Genomic DNA, 25,617 nt, shown 5'->3' on the forward strand with positions numbered 1-25,617 from the left:
TCCTGTTGGAGCACAATAAAGGACAGAACATGGCGCTGTACGAGCCGACCCTGCGGGCCGTCCGGTCCTCTGAATTCCCGCGCCACCGCTTGCGTGAGCCACTGAAGTTGAGCGGCCAAGTAATACCATTCAAAGTCTGGCACGGCCAGACCGCCCTCCTCCCGGGACCTAAGCAAAGTATTCAGGGCTACGCGGCACCTGCCAGTACCCCAGATAAAGCCGATCACCACGGACCGCAGGGTTCAGAAGAAAGAGGATGGGATCCACACCGGTAGCGTGCGGAAAAAAATTAAGTAATCGCGGTAGGACCACCATTTTCAACAATGCTATCCGCCCTGCTACAGATAACGGGAGGACGCGCCAAAACCTCATGCTACCTCTAATGCCCCTCATGGCCCTTCCCACATTCCCCTCGTACAGGAGCGAATGGGTGTGATATATATGGACTCCAAGGTACTGCAGACAATCCGGTTCCCAGCGCAGACCGTCCAGCACCGCCGGTTGAGCGCAGCTGGTAGTTAAGGGGAAGAGGCAGGTCTTAGACCAATTAACCCGAAGGCCCGAAAGGTCCCCGAATTCCCGAAGCAAGGCACGTGCCCCCGTCACGGACGTATCTACATCTGCCAGGAACAACAAAAGGTCGTCGGCATACAAGGAGATATAATGCATGTCGCCTCGGGACAGCACCCTGTCAAAAGACCGACCCCGCCGGGCCCGTGCCGCCAGCGGCTCAATTGCCAAAGCGAAAAGGAGCAGAGACAAGGAGCAGCCCGTTCGGACCCTAGTAGTGGCCGACTCATAGAGCAACCTCGTCCAACGGACAAAGCCATCTCCCAACCCGAACCGGAGGAGGACGCAGAACAAATAAGGCCATTCCACACTGTCGAAGGCCTTTTCAATGTCCACCGATAGCACGGCTGCCCCCGCGGGGCCCTCCCCTTCGACATCCATGACTCTTATCAGACGTCGTATGCACGTCGAGGTGTTCCTAGTGGGGATAAAGCCCGACTGGTCCGGGTGAACCAACGAGCACATATGGGCAGATAGCCTCGTCGCTAAGATCCTGCTCAACACCTTGTAGTCCACCGTGAGCATCGACAGCGGGCGGTACGCCGTTCTAGCTGTGGGGATGCCGCCCTTTTTCAACAGCGGGATTACAATCGCCTCACGCGCCGACGCCGGTAGTCTACCCTGCTCCCAGGCCTCCCCATAGACCTGGTGGAGGCGAGGTGCCAGCATTTCCACATACGCCGCGTAAAACTCCACGGGGAGGCCATCCCCCCCCGGAGTTTTCTTCCTGACCATATGCTTAATCGCCGCCCTAATCTCCCCCTGTGTAATAGCCGCCCCAAGCGAGGCTCCCTGCTCTGGATCTAGCTGCGGCAACTGAGCCTCCTCAAGGAAGGCATCTAGTTCCGCAGGGCACGCCGTCATCCGACTCCGATAGAGTTCCGCATAATAATCCCGGAACTGAGTGTTAATCTCCAGCTGCGAATGGACCATGCCCCCAGCCGATGTAGCTAACGACAAAATCGGCGTGCCCCTAGTATCAGGAGCTGCCAACCACGCCAACAGCGAGCCGACCCGATCCCGCTCCGCATGCGCTCGGACCATGTATTCCCGGTAGTCATGACAGCGGAGTCTCTCCACCTGGGCGGCCACCCGCTCCCGAGCCTCTAGCACGTCATCTTTATTGCCGCCCGCTCCGTGACTGTTCCTCTCCGCCTGCCGCAGTGCATTCTCCTCCCGCGTGACATCGGCCAACAACGTCCGGCGAACCCCCGACGAGGACGAGAGGCACGCGCCCCGCACCACCACCTTGAAGGCGTCCCACTCAATTGCTCGAGTGGACGCAGTCCCCGAATTCTCAAGGAAGTAACGCTCAATGCAGTTCTGCAGTTCAGTGTGAAAAACTGGGTCCTCCAGCGTCAGCGGGTTCAGCCGCCATGTAGGGACCGGCTGCCGCTGCCTGGTCCAGAGGACCGTAAGCAGGCAGGGGTTATGGTCCGATATGGTCCGCGCTAGGTACTCGCAATCATGCGTAAGCTCCTGGGCCCCACTTGAGCAGAGGAAAGTGTCGAGACGCACATGTAAATCATGTGGCACTGAGTAGAACGAGTAATCCCTATCTGTGGGGTGGCACGTCCGCCACGCGTCCTGGAGTCCCCAGCGGTCCTGCCAGTCCCTCCGGGCCGTGGCCACTCTACGCACCACCGACCCAGCTAGCGGCGGATGAGATCGGTCCATCTCAACATCTGCCACCGAGCTAAAATCCCCTCCCATGTACACCGTGTTCACGAGCACATCCGATAGTCGGCTTGACAAGACGGAGAAAAACACAGCCTGATCAAAGTTGGGGGCGTAGACGCTACAAAACGCCACATCCCGGCCATCTAGCCTCCCCAACACTGCCACAAATCTCCCGTCCTGATCCACTCTAGTGATCAATGGCTGAAAGGGGACACCCGCCCGCACCCAAATAAGTACCCCCCTAGCATGCGCAGAGTAAGTAGTATAGAAGAGTTGCCCTCTCCAACGCCTCTGCAGCGCCTGACCTTCTGCCAAAGTTAAATGCGTCTCCTGTAAGAAAGCCACCTGGACCCCCCTCCGGACCAAATATGCATGTACTTTATACCTCTTCCTCATGGAGTTGAGCCCCGCACATTCCAGGTAATGCACTTCAGTTCCAATCTAGCCGCCATCAATGGGCACATAGCAGAGTCCAAGCCCCCACAGTCTCACCGGCACACTGACAATACCCAGAAACTCAACAATCCCAAAACATCCCCAACCAACTCCCCTCCCACCCGCCCCCAGAACAGGCATCAAACAGTTGTCACCCATCCAAACCCTACCCCCGAATACGAGGGAAACTCTGGTAAATACCAGAGACTCACAAATTACGTGAGGTCGAGGAGGTGACCACCCACCAGCCCGCCGGACAGCCAGAACCCGTCCCACCAGAAAGGTCGATCCCGGCTAAGAGCAATCCTCCCCCACCCCCTCCCCGGCAGCACCACCCCTCAGTAACAAGGCCCAGGACCCCGCACCCCCCATAGGGTGCAGAGCACAGCCGCCCTTCCATCCGCCCAATGTACAGGGCCCCAGCAGCCCATAATATGTCCACCCCACTGGGCCAGCAGACCCCCTTACTGTCAATTACTCAGCATCTCGTAGTCACTCATCCAGTAGGCCATCCGCCGTCTGCGGCGTGATCCGAGGCCGCCCCGCTGTTTCCTTGTCCGAAGCCTCATCCGATCCTCTCGGCTCCGCCTCATCCGAGCCCAATCTCGAGCCCGAATCTACCACCAGAGTTTCAGGCACCACTCCGGAAATGTCCGACACCGCTCGTAGGGCATCTCTCCTCTCCTGCGCAGTCTGAGAAGCCGAAGGAGACCTCCTGCCCTGCTCTCTCCTCCGATTGCGCCTGCTCCTGCACGGTCTCGGCCGGGCCTCAGCGTTCCCCGTCCAGGCACCCGAGCCATCCTTGCCCGCTCTGTATCGCTCCAACCACTGCCAGGCGTCGTCCGGGGAATCACAGAACGTCGCCACTCCGTCCACCAGCACCCTCAGGCGGGCGGGAAACAACAGAGAATATTGAACCCCTTCATCGCGGAGTGCTCTCTTGACGGCGACAAAGGAAAAGCGGCTGCGTTGGACCTCCTGGGAGTAGTCTGGGAAGATCGACACAGAGGCGTTGTCCACCTTGTAAGGGCCAGCCAGCCTGGCCTGCCGCAGTAGAAGGTCCCGGTCCCTAAAGTGGAGCAGCCGCGCTATCACCGGCCGTGGGGGACGACCCGGGGCCAGGGGACGAGCCGGGACCCTGTGAGCCCTTTCCAAAGTGTAGAAGTGCGTCAAGCCCTCTGGGACCACCACGTCCCGCAGCCAGGTCTCCAGGTACGCAACCATGTCGTCCCCCTCGATATTTTCGGGAAGGCCCACCACGCGGATATTGTTGCGTCTGTTGCGCCCTTCTGCGTCAGCCGCCCTCCGTTCCAACTGCTGCACCCTACGGGTTAGGGCCTCCAGTGCGACGTCCGACGCCTTCTGGGCCGGCTCCAGTGTCCCTATCGCCAGTTCCGTGGCTTTGACACGGTCCGCGAGCTTGCCATGGTCCGCCTTCAAAAGGCCAAGGCTCGTACATACCTGGGCGATGTCCTGGCGCAGCGCCTCCCTCGTGTCCCCAATAGCCTTAAGAATCTGGTCCATCTGTTGCTGCTGCAGCCCCGCCGTCCGATCACCCGCTGTCTGCTGCTGGTCAAGGGGGTCCAGAGAATCCTCCGCCTGGTCCGGCAGCGCTGCGCCCGCCCCCTTCCGCGGCTTCCCCATGGATGTCAGCCGGTGACTGCGTCAACCCCAAACACCGCAAGGCCACCCCAACTTGTTCTTCAACGAGGGCCAAAGTCGATAGCCCGCCCATAAGCCTGGCAGGGTAGCAGGGTCCAGCACGGTGATGAGAGAAGAAAGAAGGGAGGGCAACCAGCCGGCACAGCCAGATCTCGGCTCTCGCTACCTCCAATGCGACTCCCTCCGCTCCGGGCCCCAGCAGCCAACAGCTAAGGCCACCAGGAACCCCACGCTGTGCCCAGGCCGTCTCCGCTGGCAGTTCTCAACGCAAAGGTCCGTGAAGGGGGCAGAACGGATCCAGGCTCCCCTCAGCGCCAGATGGTCATCCCGGGAAATCCGCAGTGACAGGGTCGCTGCCGCCAATGACCACTGCAGGCCACGAGGGGCTCCTCCAGGCAATCCTAGGCTTCCCCAGTGATTGCGGCTGCCAGTCCCGTTATAACGCCGCTAGAGCCCAACAGTTCCGCCTCTAAGTCTGCGCGCTCGGGCACCAGGCCGGCGGCGCCTCGCCGATGCCACCACAGGATCAAGGCGTCAGTCGGCCGCAGCGCCGCCCACCGTCGCCGGGCACCTCCGCACTCAGCGGCCGCACCAAACCTCCTCACCGTACCGGCAGCTAGGCGTCCTACACTCCGGTGCCCGGCCCGTCTGGTCCTGGTCGTCAGGCTCCCAGGGGACGGCCACCCGCTCTCAGGGTCAGGGCGCCCGCCAGCGCCGTCTTCCAGCCTCCCACGGCGGAGCAAACTCCGACGGCCCTCCAGAAATCTAGGCCGGGGATCGGCCGCAATGCACAGGCCCAGGCAAGATGGCCGGCAGTCTCCTCCGCAGTTCCCACCAAGGGGCGCGATCCTCCACTACCTTGGAACCCTGCGCACTCCCGTTCGGCGCTAGGGCGACCCGCGGCTTTCAGCAGGCAAGCCCGGGTGTCGGCGCCGCCGGGGGAGGTCTTTCTACACTATAATCCCCGAGACCGACCCGGAGCTCAGGGCTCAGGCGTCCATGCTCGGCGGCTCCGTGGCCACGCCCCCACCCTTAGATAAATGTTATTAAAAAAAGCTTTTAATGACAGAAATATTTGATCATGCAGAGAAGCTATAACAGCGAGCCTTAACCCTGATGACCCACAATTAAACTGGGAACTGGTTAAATTCTTGACACTGGCTCCCATTTGATACATCTTTAAATAATCGCTTACCATAGTCCCTGAGACTGAGGAATTCATTTCAGTAATTTGGATAATCGATTGGGTGGGGGCTACCTCACTTAACTCGATATGACTCTGCTTTAGCTTGTTGTGTTAACCATTATTTACACGTTATCATGTATAGTTGCATCTCACATGGGACAGCTGGCATTACTCAAAATGGTAGCCTTACTTAGACTGCTCATCTTCTTCAGCAACTTACCCCTCTATATCGCACCCCACTATTTCAAGACACTGGAGGGGCTTATCTAGGAGTTCAGTTGGAACAAATCCCAATGCAGAGTGATACTAGTCAAATTATATCTTCCAACTGACCAGGGCGGGCTCGCTGTGCCCAACATGGAGCAATATTAGCTTGCCTCCCAGCTTCAATGGGCAGCTAGATGGATGGCGGGGAAGCAGGTGTCAGACAACGCTGCAATATCTCCTCAACTGTACAGATAGTTGTTGGCCTTCTCAATTTATTTATTCATTTAGAAACTTATATAGCGCACAGCTACCCCCAACGGGTGTGTCACGGCGCTGCGGACGATAAGCAGTTGTACGTATCTCAGGGAGGTATAGGGTTGGAGAACAGCCAAGTTTTTAAATTGCGTCAAAATCAGCATTCCGATTCGGTCATACGAAGGGACAGTGGCAAGCTTTCCATGATTGAGCGGTGATAACTGCGAAAGCTCTTCTCCCCATTCTAGAGCAACGAAATCGGGTAGTACGTAAGAATCAGAGAGGATTCGATCTAAGAGATCGATTGGACTGTGCATGCTTGAGTCTAGCTCTGAGATAGGCAGGCCCCTGACCCTGCATTGCTCTAAATGCCAGGACCAGTGATTTGAACTGAATGAGACTAGTCACGGGCAGCCAGTGTAACTTTTTCAAGTGAGGAGAAATTGAGTGACGATAAGGGATGTTGCAAATCATCCTTGCCGCCGAATTCTGTACAATCTGCAGACGTTTGACCAGATAGGCTGGTGCTCCAACATACAGGCTGTTAGCATAAGTCGGGAATTTGCCTACATCAGCATGCAAAGCTAAAAACATAGGAGTGGTTTTTGATACAAAGCTGTAATTTGAAGTCCATACTAATCACATTACTTCTACCTGTTTCTTTATCCTCAAAATGTTGAGGAAAATACTTCCCTCGATCCCTTTTGATCTAAGAAAAACAGTTGTATCGGCACTCATTTTACCCTGATTGGATTACTGCAATGCCCTGTTTACTAGCGCACTAAAACACAGTATCCAAAAGCTCCAGATTGCACAAATGTGGCAGCTAGAGTGCTCCTGGAATGCTACGGAGGAGCACCAGATTTGAATCCACTTCTAACGTCCTGTTTCAACTGCACTGGTTGCTGGTGGCAAAGCAGATCCAGTTCAAACTCCTTTGCATAGCTTTTAAATCTTTGAATAAACTAAGGCTGTTGCAGATATCAAGCTTTCTTAAGGCATATGCTCCGACAAAATCTCTTAGATCAGCCGAGCATGGAAATCTTGTTGTCCCTAGCGTGCGCAGGGTCAACTGGGGTGGCAGGAGTTATACAGTCACTACAGCCAAACTCTGGAACTCCTTGCCAATCTCTCTTAAAAAAAAAAAAGAATCTGTTGAGATTTAGAAAGGGCCTTAAAACCTGGCTTTCTAAGGGGTGAGTCTTAACTATTCCTGCTAGCTCTGTCTGTCTGAAGGTAGCGCCTAGACACCTGAGGGTATTAGTAGTGCTTTATAAATATATCATCATCATCATCATCATCAATAACCCCGACTTGCACCCAGTTGGCACTGTTTCACTTTTTAAAAAAAAGAATCTGTTGAGATTTAGAAAGGGCCTTAAAACCTGGCTTTCTAAGGGGTGAGTCTTAACTATTCCTGCTAGCTCTGTCTGTCTGAAGGTAGCGCCTAGACACCTGAGGGTATTAGTAGTGCTTTATAAATATATCATCATCATCATCATCATCAATAACCCCGACTTGCACCCAGTTGGCACTGTTTCACTTTTTAAACTGTTGTACATGCAAGAGTTCTCCAGGAACCTCTACTACTAGAAGTTGCATATAAATGCTACCGACGTAGATTATATCTTATGTGATCTATATCACAGTACGCAACTGCACTCCCATATTGGGCACACCCAGAGGCGATGTTACTGCCTCATCAGTGAAGGTGGTGGCATGGTTCGCTTCTGGACTACAGTCCCTAGTCGGCTTTTATCGAGACAGCAAATTGTTGCCCTACAACGCGCTGGTAGTGGATGAGGGGCTGGCCCCGGGCTTATTCCTACTCCATATGTTTCTAGTCACTGCACTGAGTTACAAGTTGGGAGACATGCAGAGGGAGCCACACTTACCCCCCTAAGGTGGCACTAGGAGAGGGAGTTCTCAAGACCATGCACAGATAAGGAATGGGCCTCCATACTCGGGAGCCCACCATACGTCCTCCTGGAATTCATGCTTCCACCAGATCCAATACTACATCACTCAACAGGCCTATCTTACGCTGGCAAAAATGTACAAATACTGCTGGCAAATGGACGCATGCTGCCCTAGATGCCACTTACTAGATGCATATCTCCACCATATGTTATGGTCCTGCCCTTGCCTTCATACCTATTAGCCACAGGTAAGTACTACATTTACCACATGCACGGGGCACACAAACCTGCATGAATGGGAGGTCTGCCTTTTAGGACTTATTCATAGGGCCAAGCGATATAAAGTTATCTCTTGATTTTAAGACCTCAGATAGTGGAAAACTATTAATCACCAGGCAATTGAAGTAGCCTGAGCCACCCCCAATATTGCTGTGGTGCTGATTGCTGCTTATGTGGGCACAGGGCAAAAGTGCTGCACTACACAGGAAAGACACATTGGGATTCCACAGGGTCCCTATCACCACACACTGGGACATCACATTGCATGACTTCCAACAGGAGAAAGCCACTGACTCTGGATAGGAGGACGTGGCAGCAGTGGTGACTTGGTTGGGCGAGCAGCCCGATGATATGGGAGGTGCCTTGTGGCTGAGGCACTATTGCATGAATAATCTTGTTTTACTCACACAAACACTGCATTACACATGAATGGGAACCCTACACAGAGAAGCCACCACACCACTTTATGCTTGCCAGGAGCTCATGTGGGACGGGGGACTGGGGTGAGCAACGCTGAGTTGAGTTACATTACCTTTCCATAACGCATTAACTTTACATGTTCCCTTAGACATTATGATGCACATCTATGTCATTGAATTATGACAAGACTTTGTTTCTACCAGAATTACAAACAACGAGCTGTGACGGAAATATGTTGACTGAGTTGAAGGCTCCACAGAGCTTTAAATGTAACCTTTATCCATTACTGACATTTAAATATCCTGCATGTTGTGTTGTGAATGTTGGCCTTTCCCATTCTAATTATGTACATCAGAATTGTCATTCTTCCCGACAGCTTAGAAGTATAGTTCACATGAAAACCAATAAAAAAGATTTAAACAAACAAAATCATGCATAGGTGCACTTTCAACTTGTTTTTAGATTGTATTTGTAATGAAACCCTAGTTATGATTTTAATTAACTAAAACAATCAAGTTTAACATTTGAATTTGACATTTGATATGTATTCATTTACTTTTTTTTACAATTCATTTTTTATAATGCAAAAAGAACCACATTTTGATCATCAGTTTTTTCCTGCTCTCCACAAACCTCTTCTACATCTACAGAATCATTAGTTATATGATGTGCTTTTGACAAGTTCTTTGTTTTTCCTAAAAGTTCAACTCATAAGGGCTTGTGTTTTAATTTCTGTTGTTTTTATGGTCAGCTAATAGGGATGGAAACATGGAATCTCTACAGCAGGGGTGTAGGAATGGGTGTTAAACACCCCCCCATCCATGATGCTGCAAATGTTATATCCTTGAACACAGTGCTCACCATTATTGGTAATGAATGTAACTCAAGTGAAACAGGTTTATGGCTAGAGGCATGGGTGTTATTCAACGCTTCTCTGCAAGCCCAATCTACCAGATCATTATTTGAATTAGTTTAAAGTCAATGCCGACCAAATGAAGTAGCAGTACACACAATAGTATAAAATGATTAAGAAACAGTTAGCATGTAAAATTATATTAGCATCTAACCTCAGTGAAGCTGCCATGATACAACTTTGGTCCAGGCATGTGCAAGAATCAGTATCATGTCCCATTCCAAAGGTATGTCCCATCTCGTGTGCTACTGTGGCTCCCACTGAAAAGGAACTTGAGGAGTGGTCCTGCAAAACAGGAATTAACCTTAGCTATAAACAAAGAGCTTCTGAAACTCAAAGAAACAGAAATCAAAAGATAAAGAAACATTTAAACCCAACCTATGCAGTTAACACCAACCAAATGTTATCCGGTATACCTCATTCAAAACATACATTTTAGAATTATTTGAAATTTTCGGAAAAACCTTCGGAAAAAGATGAAAATTTGTGTCGTCCCAGGATGCGAACCTTACGTTTGTAGGGTATCGCCTGCACAGCGCTTGTGAAATCTCTTGTAAATAAGATATTTCAAATGTTTTTGTTAACTTACCCTGGCTGCACACATTCACGATATGTCTATTAAAGCTGTTCACATTGTTACAGATCCATTCACTGTCAAGATAAGATCTCTTCCTACAGAAAAGGCAAATAGCTTCTAACACTGTTCTAGAATGCATGCTTTTTATTACTTCGTTTTGTAAAGCAGATGCTTCAGCCTTAGATTTTGGAATTTCCTATTCATGTCTCAGTACCATTCTTTGCACTGTGTAGGCACTATCAGATTGATTTTTTCAACTTAATCTATTTGGTCATTATGATCAATTTCTAAATGTAGTAATAAAAATTGCACATTAAAAATAGAGTTAATTTACAAGACCCATGCTAGATTTTACTACTAAACAGGCACCCACTAATGCAGTTACCTTGCAGACAACAGGGTCATGATTGGAACTGTGCAGCAGGGGCAGTAGCACCGGGCCCAAAAGTTGTCAGAATTCCTCTAAGCATATAATATTGCAATATATATATTTTTATTTTTTATTTTTTTTTATTTTCCAAAAACCTTTATTAGCATTTGAAGGTGATTACACAGCTCATCGCCTACAACCAGATACTGGCCGGCAGCCCCACATTTATAGTTCTAGCAGTTAGTGATCGCAATCAGGAGTAACTCGGTTTAACACAGCATGCCGCCTACAACCACTTCGGGCCGGCCGCGTTTCAAGTCACAAATAATTATATAAATACAGTCTGTGGAGTGTTAGACCTAACAGGTACAGTTCAATTCGCAGAAATTGCACTTCCAACTCTGACTATAAAAAAGAATCTGCCCTGCTCCAACACAAACTACAGGATAGAGGGTATCCTACCAGACTTATTCCCAACTCACGCAAAAGGGCCCTTAATAACCCCAGAGAGGCCCTATTGGAAACAAATCACAAGGAATCTGACAACCTGATCACTTGTGTTTCCTGTTTTACAAAAAATACAGCGTTGTTCACAAAAACTGTGAATAAACACTGGGGATTATTGAACACAGGGGGCCTGGACATTCCACACCCTCGGTTTGCCTTTAAACGCACGTCCAACCTTAAAGATGCCCTTATCCATACACGCCCCAAAAAACGAACGACCACTATCCAAAGTACCTTGTGGAGGCTTCCACCAGTGGTTGGTTACTATCAGTGCGGGGGTTGTGTTATATGCCCACAGACAGTACAGTGCAAGGAAATCAAATTGTCGGATACATTTACCTGGCACATGAATAAACACACTAATTGTAACAGCTCTAGATGTTGATCTGCGGGAAAAACTACATTGGCATGACAATGAGGCAGGTTAAGTTGAGAATCATGGAGCACAAGAGCAATATCCGGTGCTCGAAAACACACACAAGACTCTATGAACACTATGTCCAAAAGGGCCACCAGGCAGATAGCATCAAATGGCTAGTCCTTGAGTCTCACCCGTCAATTACTCAACAAGCTCTGTTCAGGATTGAACAGCGATGGGTTCACCGCCTTCAATTAGATACACTGGGCCTTAATGACTCGGTCCCTTGGGCATCACTGGCTTAATGATCTGCTTCTGCAGTCATTACTTTACTACGTTGCCAGATGACAGTCAGCATTCCAACCCTGTTCTCCACCCCTCCTATGTGGTCAATGTTTCCAGGTAGAATATCCCTATGTATGGTCTTATGGGCACTTGGGTTCCGTCACTCGACTCCTTTCAAAAATGGCCGCTTTGTTTACAAGGCTTACATCATCCGCCTTTTATGAACGCATACATCTGTGCCACGCATGTGCAGAAATGGGTGTCGAGGACCACGCCCACTAGCGGGGCCCTCGCGGCAGAAGTACGATCAGCTTTTTAATTCCAGTTGTATTGGCAAACCGGCACCAGCTATTCTGCGCTACCGTTGGAGCGCTAGACGTGTGGGTAGGTCTTCGTACCCAGGCTGCTCCTGCTAGAGGTAAGCGATGTGTCTGTTCGTGGAGAGCAGGGTCGTTGTATGATAAAGCCCGCCACTGCTTCCCGCTAATGGAGGTTTATCATAACCCCCGGAAGTCTTCCCGAGTAAACCTCATGTCATAAAAGGATCATTCCTTAACCTGGCGGCCCCAGTATTTGGCTTCCCTGGAATGTTATAGGATGAGTCACGGGGGAGATCGAGGGAACTTGATACCGTATCTAACATCGCCGGGCTGCCCTACGGGGGCGATAATGGTTTGCCTGTTACGGTGCGCGATACAGGTCAAGCCTCTTCACTTTTCCTGACTACCTACTCATTGATACTACAGGGTATGCTGTACACGCCACTCGTTTGGGAGATCCAGAGGGCGTGATCTAACACGCTATGATTTTGGAGGTGGTGGAGGCTACCACAGCGAGTTTTGCCTTATTACCCACTATCTAGTCATCCCTACATCCACGATTCCTACTGGATGTTACTATGTTGGATGCTCTTCCTTTCCCCTCCTTATATCCTTAAGCTGACACCGAGTGCACACACGTGCTTTTGTCTTCCTTTACAGGCATTATACCTCACTAAGCAGCCCCACGGGACCAGACTGCGGGGCCCACTAGGGATACTCCTTGGGTAAGCACCAGCCCTTGCAATCAATAAATAGTGACATCTTCATCCCGTATATGTATATATATATATATATTTTCTAGGTTTTGATACCGTCAATCTGCATAGATGTGGCCATGGGCATACACTTTAGTTATGCCCATGAACTGTTTTTAACTAAATGTTGTGTGTACATTAGGGAGAGCTGTGGTGATCTATTGTTGTTGAAATAACGCCACTATTTAATGTGGGGCTGATTTCTATACATTTCTTTCAGGTCACCCCGATAGGCAGGACCTTCTGGCCTGCCTCCTTACTGACCCAGAAAGGTTGAATTGTTTCTCCTTCTATATTTATTTGTTTTTTAGTCACTGTGTAGTACCGAGCACTTTTAGGTCCTGAAGAATTGCCAGTTAGGCAAGAAACATGTCGACCAAATTAGAGGGTTGAGGTAGTCCGCTGTGCCCCTTACTGTCCCTATCTCCCCTCTCACCTTTTTAACCAAGGGAGCCAGCCACGTGAATAAAATTTTAAACCACCCCACCCTCACGACTACACCTTCACCAGACCCCTCACACGCACTTAACCATTGGCTGGAAAAAAAGAACTCCAACAAAGTGCGCCTTTTTGGCGCCCGTCGGACATTGCAGCGCCAGTCTGACGAGGAGCAGGAGACCAATGATGAAGCATGACATCTAGTTATCTGGATGTGTGAGGTCTTCTAGTTCCAACAAGGGAACATTCTGTCCCCTGCCTATGCTCTCCTCCCTAAAACACACACATTTTTATCTTCCCCCGGGGAACTTTGTACCTTTGTGATATACAGTTCAATGTGTAACAGGAGAACAAACAATAAATGGCATATGCCAATGAAGAGTTACAAGTGACTAAGTGCACGTGGGGGTCACGTCCATTTTAGGTTTTGCAGACTCATTTAAATGAGAACATCTCTAACAATGGAGAACTCAAACCAAACCAAAACAGCATAGGTAGCTATATTAAAAACCAGTATAGGCAGATGCATCCCCTTACAGCCCAATCAGAGGGCATCTATTGAACTGGCACATGTCTTCCGATTAGTACCCAGTAGCACGTCATATTGCACATCTAGCTGTCCGTGGCATGCGCTTGCGGATGGTAGGGAATCTTGCGATGGCAGAAGGTACGAATATGCCACGGATCGTCACCCTTACAATAGCATGGAACCCCCAGAATGAGGGAGGGAGGGGGGGGGGAAGGAGCAGCTGAAAAAAGCGGAAGGAAGCCACCTCCCCACTTCAACACCATTGGGTCTCCAGCAGATCTTTCGAAGGTCAGTCATCTCTCACTGTCCATCCAATGCAGTTCCCGCTCCATCTGAAGCGGGAGATGCCGCCCTAGCATGAGCCCATTGGAGAAAGGGCTCCCAGATATCTTGGGGCCGGGATGCAGCAGGCATCAATTCCCAGTATGTACCTAACTGTGTATGGCCATATGTCACATCTGCCAGCCAAGCACCGAAGGCAGGCAATTTCCGTCGCCCCCACCTAAGGGTAATTTGTCGTCATGCGTATAACAGTAACAATGCGTGCAGTATCCTATTTTTTGGCTCTGTATCGATAACCATACCTAACAGACCTAAATGTGAAGAAGGGTCATCTGACCTTCCGACTATTTGATTTACGGTCTCGAATATTTCCATCCAGTAGCTGGCCAGTCGTGGACAGCTCCAGGCCATATGTAGAAACTTAGCATTCTCGCTACTGCACCTCCAGGACCCAGCGTCCTCACGCAGGCGCGTTCGGAACAGACTTAGTGGGGTTCGATAGTATCGATGAAGGAATTTAAAATGAATGAGGCGCAGCTTATAATTGGGGGATAGCTCTAACAACTGTTTATAGCAAAACAACCATTGGGCGTCGGATAACGGAGGGTCGAGCTCCTCATTCCAGAGTAGCATAGACTTGGGCTACACAACCGGAGCTTGTTCTTGCATCTCGTTGTATAATCTAGTCACCAGCTTCTTGTGGGAAGCACGGGACAGCTCGTTCTGTAAGGCATTCAACGCGGGGGGCCTCTGGAAATCCCTCCCAAAGGGATCAGCATGCCGCCTTTAACTGGAGGTAGGCAAAAACCTCTCCAAATGGAATTGTCGTCGCCTCCACCGCTGCCTGCGGGCCCCTGAACTGGACATCCGAATATAAATCAGCGAAGGTGTTGATCCGGGTGCCACCCAACATCAACTGTCCTCCACAGGTCTCCAGGCAGGCTAACATCCAGTTGTTTTTTGGGTATGGACGGTGCATAGAGAAGCGGGAGCCGTGCCCGTCTCTGTAATTCGCGCCACGCCCATCGAAGATTGTTGGCGGAGTCTACGTCGGCAGAGGGTCGGGGGCTCTTCCGATAGAGTGCAACCGCCAGGGGCAAGGGTGCTAGCGAGTCCTGTACTACCGCCACGTGCGGTTGGTACGGTGTTGGATATGTCCAGAAGTGCAGATATTGGGCCTGTGCACACAGAGCATACAGCTGCATATCCGGAGCGGACAGCCCGCCCTGTCTTAGCGGTAAGGTCAGCAGGGCCCAAGAAACTCGGGCCTGTCTGCCCGACCAAACCAGAGATATCAATTGGGATCGAAGGCGATTAAAAAATTGCTTGGTCAGTGGAATCGGAATGTTCGAAAATAAAAGACATTTTGGCAATATTACCATTTTTGACAAAGCCACCTTTCCAGTCACAGATAGGGGCAATTTAGACCATATCGCCACTTTACTCTCCAGCCAATCAACCGCTCGTCCAAAATTTAAAGTCCAAATGTCTTGGAGATTACGACTCAGCCAGATCCCCAAGTACTTAACCTCATCTGCCGTCCAGAGCAACGGAAACTCTGACTGCACCTCAGGGGTGCCGTCCGTCAATGGAAAAATCACGGATTTAGCCCAATTGATCGATATTCTGCCGAATTTTACAAATTCCCTTAGCAAAGGGTCCAGATTAGCTGAGGGGTCCAATACATACAGGGTGACATCATCCGCGTAGATAGATATTAGCAAGCTACGGGAGCTGACCCCAAATCCCCCTGGCAGTGTGGTGTTGCCTTACTCTCGCTGCAAGAGGTTCCATCGCAATAGCGAAGAGCAGTGGAGATAGTGGGCAGCCCTGTCTTGTTCCCCTACTTACCTCAAACGGTTCCAATATCATGCCGTTCATGCGCACTCGCGCAGTAGGGCTCGTGTAGAGAATTCGGATTTGGGCAATAAATAACAGGCTAAAGCCCATGCGTACCATTATCCGGAACATGTAGGGCCATTCAAGGGAATCGAACACCTTTTTGGCGTCTAGGAATACGGCTGCAGTTTGCACTGACGGGTGGAGGTAGTGCAGCACCGAAAAAAGTGTCCTGAGGTTATGGGACGTGGAACGGCCGGGTATGAATCCTGATTGGTCCGGGAGGGCCACCATCGGAAGAAGAGGCTGGAGGCGTTTGGCCGCGAGTTTAGCATAGATTTTGACATCAACATTTATCAAGGATAGCGCCTATAAGAATCGATAGAACGTTCATCTTTGTCCGGCTTGAGCAATGTCATGATTAAGGCCTCCCGCATGGACGCAGGTAAGATCCCGGTCTCTAAAGATTCGACATATACTGTGTGTAATCTAGGCGCCAGCTGCTCAGAGTAGGCCTTGTAGAAGGCTGTCGTCAGGCCGTCCGGCCCGGGGGCTTTGTTCAGGGGCAGGCCATTTATCACTTTTCTGATGTCCTCCACTGGGACCGGGAGATCCATATACTTACGGTGGGTGTCATTAAACCACACTTGTGCGATGGAGTCAAGGAAGTCTTCTAAATATTCTGGAGCCTCAAGTTGTGTGGCGGTGTATAGGTTGGAGTAAAAGTTCCTAAACTCCTGAAGTATTTCCTCTTGTCCCGTAACTGTATCCCCCCAGATGTATGAATCATGTGAATACAGGCCGCATTCCTAGTTTTCCTAATGAGTCCTGCCAGCGTCCGACTTGGCCTATCCCCTTCTCCGTACCTTCTAGCCTCCGCGTGTTTTCCTAGGAATTTTAATTCCCGTTGCGCCTCCTCTGCAAATTCTAATAACTTCTCTTTAATTGCCGCGGAATTCTCTGGGTTAGGGGCGGTGCAGTAGTCCCGTTCGAGGTCTTTAATTTGCCCCTCCAGTACACTCAGAGTGCCTCTGATGGCCTTTAGCACGCCAGCCTGTCTTGCTATACATTGCCCCCGGACCACGACTTTAAATGCCTCCCACAGTGCCGCCTCCGTAGGCACCGAGCCAGTGTTTAGGGTGAAATAGTCAATAATATCCACTCTGATCTCCTCTTTAAAGGCAGCATCCAGTAGTGCATTTGGGGGTAGCCACCAACTAAACGCCCATTGGATTGTGCTTGGGGGCGTCAACTCCAGGAGGCATGGGGCGTGATCGATAAGGACCTGGCAAGGTGGCCAACCTCCGTGGCCCAGGTGGCAACATCGGGAGACGTCAGCCAGAAGTCCAGTCTGGACCAGGCTGCGTGCTGGGTGGAAATGCATGTTCCCTCACGAGAATGTGGGTTACGCGCCCTCCATATATCAATAACATTCCCTTCCAGCATTATGTCCCTGAGCGCGAGGCTAGCATGGGGTGTAACTGTCTAGCGGTCCCCTTTTGATCAAGTGAATCATTCAGTACTACATTAAAGTCAATCAATCAATCAATCAAGTCACCCCCTCAAATAATCGTGGAACAACCCGTTGCCTCAACTCGAGCCCAAACCTCCCTGAAGAAATCTGGTGTGTCCGTGTTTGGGCCATACACATACCAATGTCACTGATCTGCCACATAACTGTCCATGAGCCACAACATACCTCCCCTCTGGATCTACATGTATAAGGAGTTCCCTCCAGTCCAACCCCCTTCGTATCATAATGGCAACCCCCCTGGCGTAGTTGGAGTATATTGCAGAGTAGATCTCCCCCATCTACTGTGCCTCAACCTTGCGGACGGTTTAGAATTCAGATATGTTTCCTGTAGGAGACAAATATCTATTTTGTGCCTTAATAGATAGGCATGCATCAACCTTGCCTTTCTGCCATCATTCACTCCCCTAATGTTCCATGTAATTATCCTAATCACCTCCCTATTCGCATCCATGGATTTTTGACTTCATCTCTCATACTACCCCTCGGGGACATTCAGACACATGCTTTCGTAGTGTTAATAGTAACTCAGATTGTAGCAACCTATGCCATAACAAACCCTCAGTTAACCCCCCCCACCCCCCTCACACGCCAACCCTCCAATCAGGTTGTGTGATAATCCCCCCGCAGACACGCAATGCGCGTGTGTAACTTAAAATTGGGATACACCGCAGGTGGGCGAGGATCCCCAGACATACACCCCTGTTTGCACAGGGTGGCCATGGAGTGATTTTGTGTAGCTCCGTACGCCCCCCGCCAGTCCCCTATATTCAGCATTATACTATATCGTTCTGCCCAGCTCTGACCGCCCGGCTTCAGGAAAGCAGTCCAAATTAGGACAATTAAGTAGCACCAAAAATTATAAACACTCCCTGTGGTATACATGGACATCTACCTCCCCCCCGGCCAATCGAGGAACCAACCCCATCCCCATGCAATATCACCATAATATTATTTCAGTCATTATCACTTAGCTGTTCTTCCTCTGGACTCTGCCTCGCATTTGGAGCTTTCTTTCTTGTGCCGCAGATATGTTATGGCAAATTTAAGGGCAGATTTGGCGTCCGAGAAGAAATGCGCCACACCTTCGTGCATCACCTTCAACTTGGCCGGGTATAGGAGCGCATAGGACTTTTGTGCCTGCAGCAGCAAATGATTAGCAGGCAAAAATTCCCTCCTCGCAGCTTGTACCACAGGTGTGAAATCCGGGTAAAAAGAGATGTTATTGCCCTTGTGAGATATTTTGCCCTTCTCACGCGCCAGCTTCAGTATGAGGTCCCTATCCTGATAGTTGAAGATCCTTGCAAGATTCGGCCTCGGTGTACCACCCACCGGCGGTTTCGGGCCCAGCGACCTATGCGCCCGTTCTACCACAAATACTTGGGACAGGTTCGGGTCGAATAGTTCATGAAGCAGGTCAGTTACATACGTCTCCCTCTTCCCTATGTTGGTCGTCTCCGAAATTCCTGTAATTCTGAGGTTGTTCCTTCGAGAACGCGCCTCCAAATCATCGTTCTTTGCCTTAATGACCATAAGCAGCTTGTCCATGTGGAGTAGGTGTTCCTTCGTGTCGCGTTGGAACTCTACGCACTCAGTGTGTCTATTTTCAAGTCCATCTAGTCTGGTCTCATGTGTAGTGACTTGCGCCTTGACCTGATCCATCTGGGCGGTCAACGTATCCAATTTCACATCTATGTTCCTCAGGCTTGAGCGTACATCCAACATTAAGGTGCGAAGGTCCTCCTCCCGATCTGCGCCAATGCCCTCGCCCCCAGTAGCCCCGGTCTCCGCCAACTTCGGCTCCTTAGGTTTCGCAGGACGGGCGTTGTCAAAAGATATCTTGGCCTGTCTAGCGTCGTTTCGTCCCATGTTGGTCGTTGGGTGAGACAATCCCAGATCAAGCCGCTATCTGAGTCTCAGGCAACTGACCGCTGCTTCAGCTCTGTCAGCCCAAACACCTCCTCCAGCGTCTAAGCAACGAGGCCTAGGGAAACACTGGCTCTCTACAAGGATGGAAACCTCGGTATCAGCAGGGGTCGGCTGCGTCTCGTGTCCTCTCCATCGCCTCTCTAATGGCGGAGAAGCAGGGTAGTAATGTAGCTTGCCGCTTGAAACGCAGGGGGGAGGGGGGACCTCTAGAAGTGCTGGCTATTCGTCCCCAAATCAACAATCGTCCCTCCACCTCCACACCCAGTCCCCTCTACAAAGGGTACATCTGTGATATGACGCTTATGTATTCTCCTCTGGTCGGGCAGGAACGATGGAGGTGCCAGTCCCAGCCGGTCAATGCGGGGGGAGCACTACCCAGGATATTGCGCGACCGCGTCACTCGCTGCAATTATTCCAGCCCCTCTGGCAGTTGTCGGGTGCAATATAGAATCTGTCCCCCAGCCACTCGACTCATAAAGTGCACCCGAGAGGAGCGTCCCCAGTTTATTTCAAAGAGGGGGGAGGGGGGGACGATTTGCGTCGCTCCACCAACAGTCCAGCACCCCACCCTCCTACCTTCGGCTGGTTGCAGTGTGTTGCGGTATGCAGAGCTCCGTCCCCAGCTCGCCCGGATCGCAGCCTGAGTCCGCGCTGCAACTAAGATGGCGCCTCCGGTCTCCTCGGGCCACCCAAGTCGTGTTGTCCCCTTCACTCATGGGTGGTGTGTCCACCCGTCACTCCCACCCTTGATGGATATTATTTTACTGCGTTCCAGTGGTCTTGTGATGCGGCGAGGCAGTTCTCGGGGACGCACCTGATGTCCAGTGGAGGGCCCGCGCGACCGCGGACTTTATTTTAATGCCGCCAGCAGGGGTTCGTTCCGGTGCTGTCTTCCCAGGCCGCTATGCCGCCGAAATTCACCGCAAAAGATCCAGAAAACGCACGCCACATTCACCAGGCGAACGGGCAGCACAGGCGCCGTCTTCAGACACCGGAGCTCACAGATTGCAGGATTTTAACAGGATTTTAGTCCATGGCCGGCGGAGCTCGCTCAAATGGCGGCCATCTCGCAGTCCGGCTAGCCACGCCCCTCCTAATATTGCAATATTTGACTACTAAACACACAGTCACATTTGCAGTTACCTTGCATTTAAAAGGGAATTGATTTAAATGGTGCAGTGGCACCCGGGCCAAAAGCTCTAGGGACCCCACTAGACCCAGGTAGTCACAAGTGCAGTTACCTTGCAGACAACATTGTCATGATTTCAATCGTTAGAAGGGGGAGTGACACCAGGAATAAAAGCTCTCGGCACCTCACTAAACACCTAAAATTGCTATATTTTACTACTAAACAGGCAGTCACAAGTGCAGTTATCTAACAAGCGCGAGGGTCATGATTTCAGTAGTGCAGCAGGTGCAGTGGCACTGGAACCAAAAATCGAGGCACCCAACTGAGCACATATTATTGCTATATTTTATTCATAAACAGGCAACCACAAGTGCAGTTCTCTTGCAGACAACAGGCTTTTGATTTGAATGGTGCATCAGGTGCAGTAGCACCGGGCCTAAAAGCTGTTGGAACTCCTCTAAACACCTGACAGTACTATATTTTACAACCATACATGCACACACAATTGCAGTTAAAAGGGGCATGATTTCAATGGTGCAGGAAGTACAGTTGCACCGGGGCCAAAAGCTCTAGGAACCCCATTAAACACAGAATATTGCTAAACTTTACTACTAAACAGGCAGTCACATGTGAAGTTATATAGCAGGCACTGGGGCCATTTTTTTATTGGTGCTGCAGGTGCATTGGCACTGGGGACAAAAGTTGTCTGAACTCCTCTAAACACCAAATATTACTAATTTAACTCCTAAAGAAGCAGGCACAAGTGCAGTTACCTTACAGGAATTAGGGGCATGATTTGAATAGTCCAGCAGGTGCAGTGGCACCCAGCCCAAAATTTGTCAGAACACCTCTAAACACATACTATTGCTATTACGTTAATTTATTCTATTATTTCCCTTTTTTCATTTTATTTTTCAAAATGTTGCTATTACTTACTTGCACTATACCCCTAGTAACAGTACTATATATTGCCCTTTTGTACATAAACAAGTCATAACACTTTAACAGACTTTCTGTAACTTACATTATACAACTCCTCAGCAAGCTATAACGTATAACAAAAACATCTTATTGTTAATCACATAGGCGAAACCTAATGCATTTACCAATGCTTGTTATTACAAGCTACTTTGCAGTTCAACAAGTTAAACAAAATGATATTTAAAAAGGGAGACGAAATCTTGGAAAATTGACATTACTTCAATGAGCCAACATGGTCAGATGTTAAATAATTAGGTATTGCGCATCTGCACCCAGTGCATACAACAATGCAATGTGACATTATGTAAAGGAAGCCCTTTTGCAGAGTGTAGAGGCACACTGCCTCAGTAAGCAATTGTGTCCTTCTCAGTCAAAACATGGTAAAAGATGGGTTTAATCTTATGCCATAGGCCCAATGTCATTGAGAGCATACCACAGTCTCCCTAAATGTAGAGGCAGCCGCATGCTGAGCTCACGATTGAGGTGGACGTTAACAGAGCCATTTTAAGGATTTTGGAGGCCTTGGGCTCAGTCATATTCTGTGGACCCATGTTCAGAATGAAACACACGGCGAGATGACATTTGCACTGGGTTATGGTGTTTTTTTGATGTTCACTTATTACCTGTGCTAAACGGAGAATAGCATGCAGGATTTCAGTATTAGAGTTAGTTGGGTGTCAATGTCACGGGCTTCAGAGAATGGACCTATCACACAGGCTAAATAATAATGTGGCTTTTTTTAGGACTGAAGAGCACTGTAAGTTACAAAGATCTCAATAGAGGCGCTTCATGTAAATACAATGTGCTACAGGCTGCTTAAATCTTGCAGGCTCAGACAGCGATTTTTACCAAGATGTTAGAGCCTCACGCTGTAAGGTTTCTTCCGTGGTCAGAGGTCAATCTTGTCCTAAAAACTAGGGGCCTCATTTACATGAGGCTTGCCCTGCTCAAGCTTAATCTTTTAAGACACTCTGGTGGCGCAGACCTTTCAATCATCTATGAGGTGACACAAAGTTTGGCCTCATAGATATGGAGTGAGGCAAGGCAGCGCACAGCACTGCCTGCCTTGCCTTACTCTATGTCAAAGAGGCGTTCCATGGGTGAGGCAACACCCATGGGTTTTCATACATTCCCAGATTAACAAAGATCTGTAAACCTGGGAATGCTTAAAAACAGTGTGACTCCCCAGGAGAGGCGTACTAAGAAGAAAGAACTTTATTTTCCTTTACTTTTCTATTCCGCAGCACACATTGAAAGGGGAAAAGTCCTCTATTGGTTGTTTTTGTGCATGAATGTGTACAAAAACAATCATGTCAACAGCGCACACACCCTTTCACCATGGTGCACGGGTGCCTGCATTGGTGCTAGGCATCAATTTGTGCTTGGGCACAGGAAGAAGAGGCAGAAATGCTATGTATTTTATTAATACAACAAATTCCTGCCCTTTCTTTTTGACTCAGGGCAGCGCCTCGAGAAGCCACGTGACTCTGCTGTGTGCCATACAGATGTAAATGAGGTCCTGGTTTCTAACATACGCATCTGCTCAATGGGGTTTTGCTACGGCTCCACTACTTCTGGAACATCTCACTAATCATCACTGTGGTCCTTTTTTGACTGAATTACTGAGTTCATACACATGCCTGGCCTATGTTTATCTCTCTGAACCCTAGAGAGTTCAAAAAATATCAATCAGATTGTAAAGATGTTACTGGCTTGGTTAAATAAAAGGTCTAGGATACACATTTAATATCACAGTTTTTTAGGTTACAGAAATCTCACAGGCTCAACGCTCTTAAATTGTAGGGGTGCACTATATTCATGTATGAACTGCACTCATATATATTCAATTTTGGTTGAACTTTGTGCATATAAAAATGTTTATATATCCTCATATGAAAGTCTGTAGAGTTAAATTGTGGCGCTATTTACAGGATTGATTAGTATTTCGCACGTATTTAGAGAAATCATGTAATTGTACACATATATAATGATTAGTAGGTAAACCAAATGTATTCCTGTGTAATGAGTACATATTATATAGACTGTTCTTAGGTTAGCCAGAAATGTAGGCCTAACTTTAGTTTTTCTTAAAGGTTTCCTTTCTCTTCGTTTGCTCTTAAGTCAGGAGTTAATTAAAATATATGTGTGTAGAAAGTTCTCTTCTCACCCCTACTGCAGTAGCAGGAATTTGACCTAGTTATTTTAGATTTAAGAAAATACATGGTAGGAGAGCAATGCCTTTGAAGATCTCGGACAGAGCGAAGGGAGGACACCTTTTGTGCCTGGTAAAACCTGGGAACCAAGGTCGGCGGACAGAGCTGCAAACTTAATTGGAGTTTGTGGAAAGTTACTCAAAGAGGGTATTCAGGGAATAATGTACCATGTAATCTATTAGGGGCGGAACTGTGTCTTTTTGTATTAGGCACAGGGACAGATGTGCAGGACTTCTGCTTTTTACTGAGGAAAGAGAGCATCTAAGAACGAGCTCAGTAGCTTTACACTACTTGACCCATTTAACGTGAATCCACTTCTAAGGAAGTCAACACATGCCGACACCTTTTCGGAAATTCTTCTGGGAACTAGGAAGGGATGCCACTTTAGAAGTAGAGTGGGGACAGATTATTCTTTAATTCAGAAATACAAATGAAAAAGAATCTGGACGCGGTGTCTATACTCAGCTGTGTTCTGATTTTGGAATTTTTTGTTTTGTGCCAATTGTGTCGTATGAACTATATTTCTAGGTTGGGTTCTGTATTAGTATTCATGTATCTTCACACCTTGATTTTGAGGTGTGTCTATATTCTGTTGTTCCTTGCTTTGTAATAAATCAAAAGTTAAATTCGGAGTCTCGAGTTGTTGAAATTGATGGAAGGGGAAATGTATAATTGGTAAATTGTTTTCTTCCCTCCACACTTCTTAGCAGGCAAGAAAGACCATCGGCAAGAGATTCCTGAGTAAATCTAGGATATGGAATTTGGCCCCATCAAATGGTAGCAGAAACTGATGGTTCCCTCTAGAAGTAGGGGGAGATTTTAGAAAATCTAGAACAAAATTAGACTCACAGAGCCCAAAAAGAGAACCCATATCTGAGAGCAGAGGACGGCAGGCGTTGATGGAGGTTGGTGGAAATTTGATGGTGCAGCGGAGACAGTGGTAGAGTATGAACAGTGATGTGTGTGTTAGATTGCGGTGAATTGATTGAGTGATGTCTTGCGGAGTTGGAATGATAGTCGAGTGAACGTGAGGTTATCGATTTACTGGTCCGAACACATGTGTATCAGGAGGTTTTTGGAAAACAGACTCAAGAGAATTCCATGATCCCCGGATAGTTTTGTACTGTAATTGTATGAACATTGATGTGGGTGTTGTGGAGCGCTTTCAATGGCTCACTTGGGGTAGGGAACTTTGTGTGAGTAGATCTAATAGAGTTGCATGTGGAAAACCTCAGGCCGGGGTGGACCACAACATTTCGAGTGACTGACGCAGGTCCTGGGTCACGGAGTATGAATGTTCTCGCGTGAGTGTATACTATCAAACTTGTAGATGACAGACAATTACTTGGTTCTATGCAACTGTAAGTTACTTTGGCTGTCTGATAGACAGTTACTTGGTTTAGTAGCTTTTGGGTAATCAGTCACTTGGATGTGGGAATGCGAGAGCGAACGTGGGAGGTGAGATTGTGAGGGAGGGTGAACTGCTGCAGAGAGGGAACAGTGATGTCAGAGAGGGCCCGCTGTGATAGGCCACTTGGTGGAACATCACGCTGGGATTAAAGGGTTCTCTGCAAAATGTTGGTATGCCGTAGTCCTCTTTCACTTTCTGAAAGGGAAGGATGCCATTAAGGTCAAACATATGTCCCAAATTCCTGCATGGTGTAGTTCTTCATATTGCGAAAGCCCGGGGTTCCAGGCCGGGAGAGAAGTCAGGGTTATCAAATAGCGGCGTCATCGGGGAGGGGAAGGAGGTAAGCTCCCGCCGAACAGCCACCCTATCCCACACATCCAGGACGGTGCTCGTAATGAGCGAGGCGTAGAGGTTGGGGGGCCTATGGCAGCGTGGCAAGAACGGGACGCCCTGGAGCGTACGACCGGCCACCGCCTGGTCCTGAAAGAGCCAGTGTTTGCCTGATTCCAGTTGGTGCCACTCCACCAGCGTGCGCAGCTGGGTCGCCTGAAAGTATAAGGTGAGGTCGGGCACTCCCACCCCACTGTGTGCGGGGGGTAGTATAGCGATTGCGTGCTTAAACCGCGGGCGACGGCCA

General features: G+C 49.2%; 1 protein-coding gene across 1 annotated transcript in view; it reads right to left on the bottom strand.

Annotated features, from left to right (window-relative positions):
• Nucleotides 1-25,617, bottom strand: part of LOC144791758 (zinc metalloproteinase-disintegrin-like VLAIP-B) — a 4,238,988-nt gene that overhangs the window by 2,363,109 nt on the left and 1,850,262 nt on the right. Inside the window, exon 11 of the mRNA XM_078666527.1 lies at nucleotides 9,681-9,811. Within this exon, the coding sequence (XP_078522653.1) occupies nucleotides 9,681-9,811 (131 nt within the window). The remainder of the gene's footprint in view (nucleotides 1-9,680; nucleotides 9,812-25,617) is intronic.

This window comes from Lissotriton helveticus, chromosome 11, assembly GCF_964261635.1.
Source record: "Lissotriton helveticus chromosome 11, aLisHel1.1, whole genome shotgun sequence".
In the NCBI taxonomy this organism is placed as follows: Eukaryota; Metazoa; Chordata; class Amphibia; order Caudata; family Salamandridae; genus Lissotriton; species Lissotriton helveticus.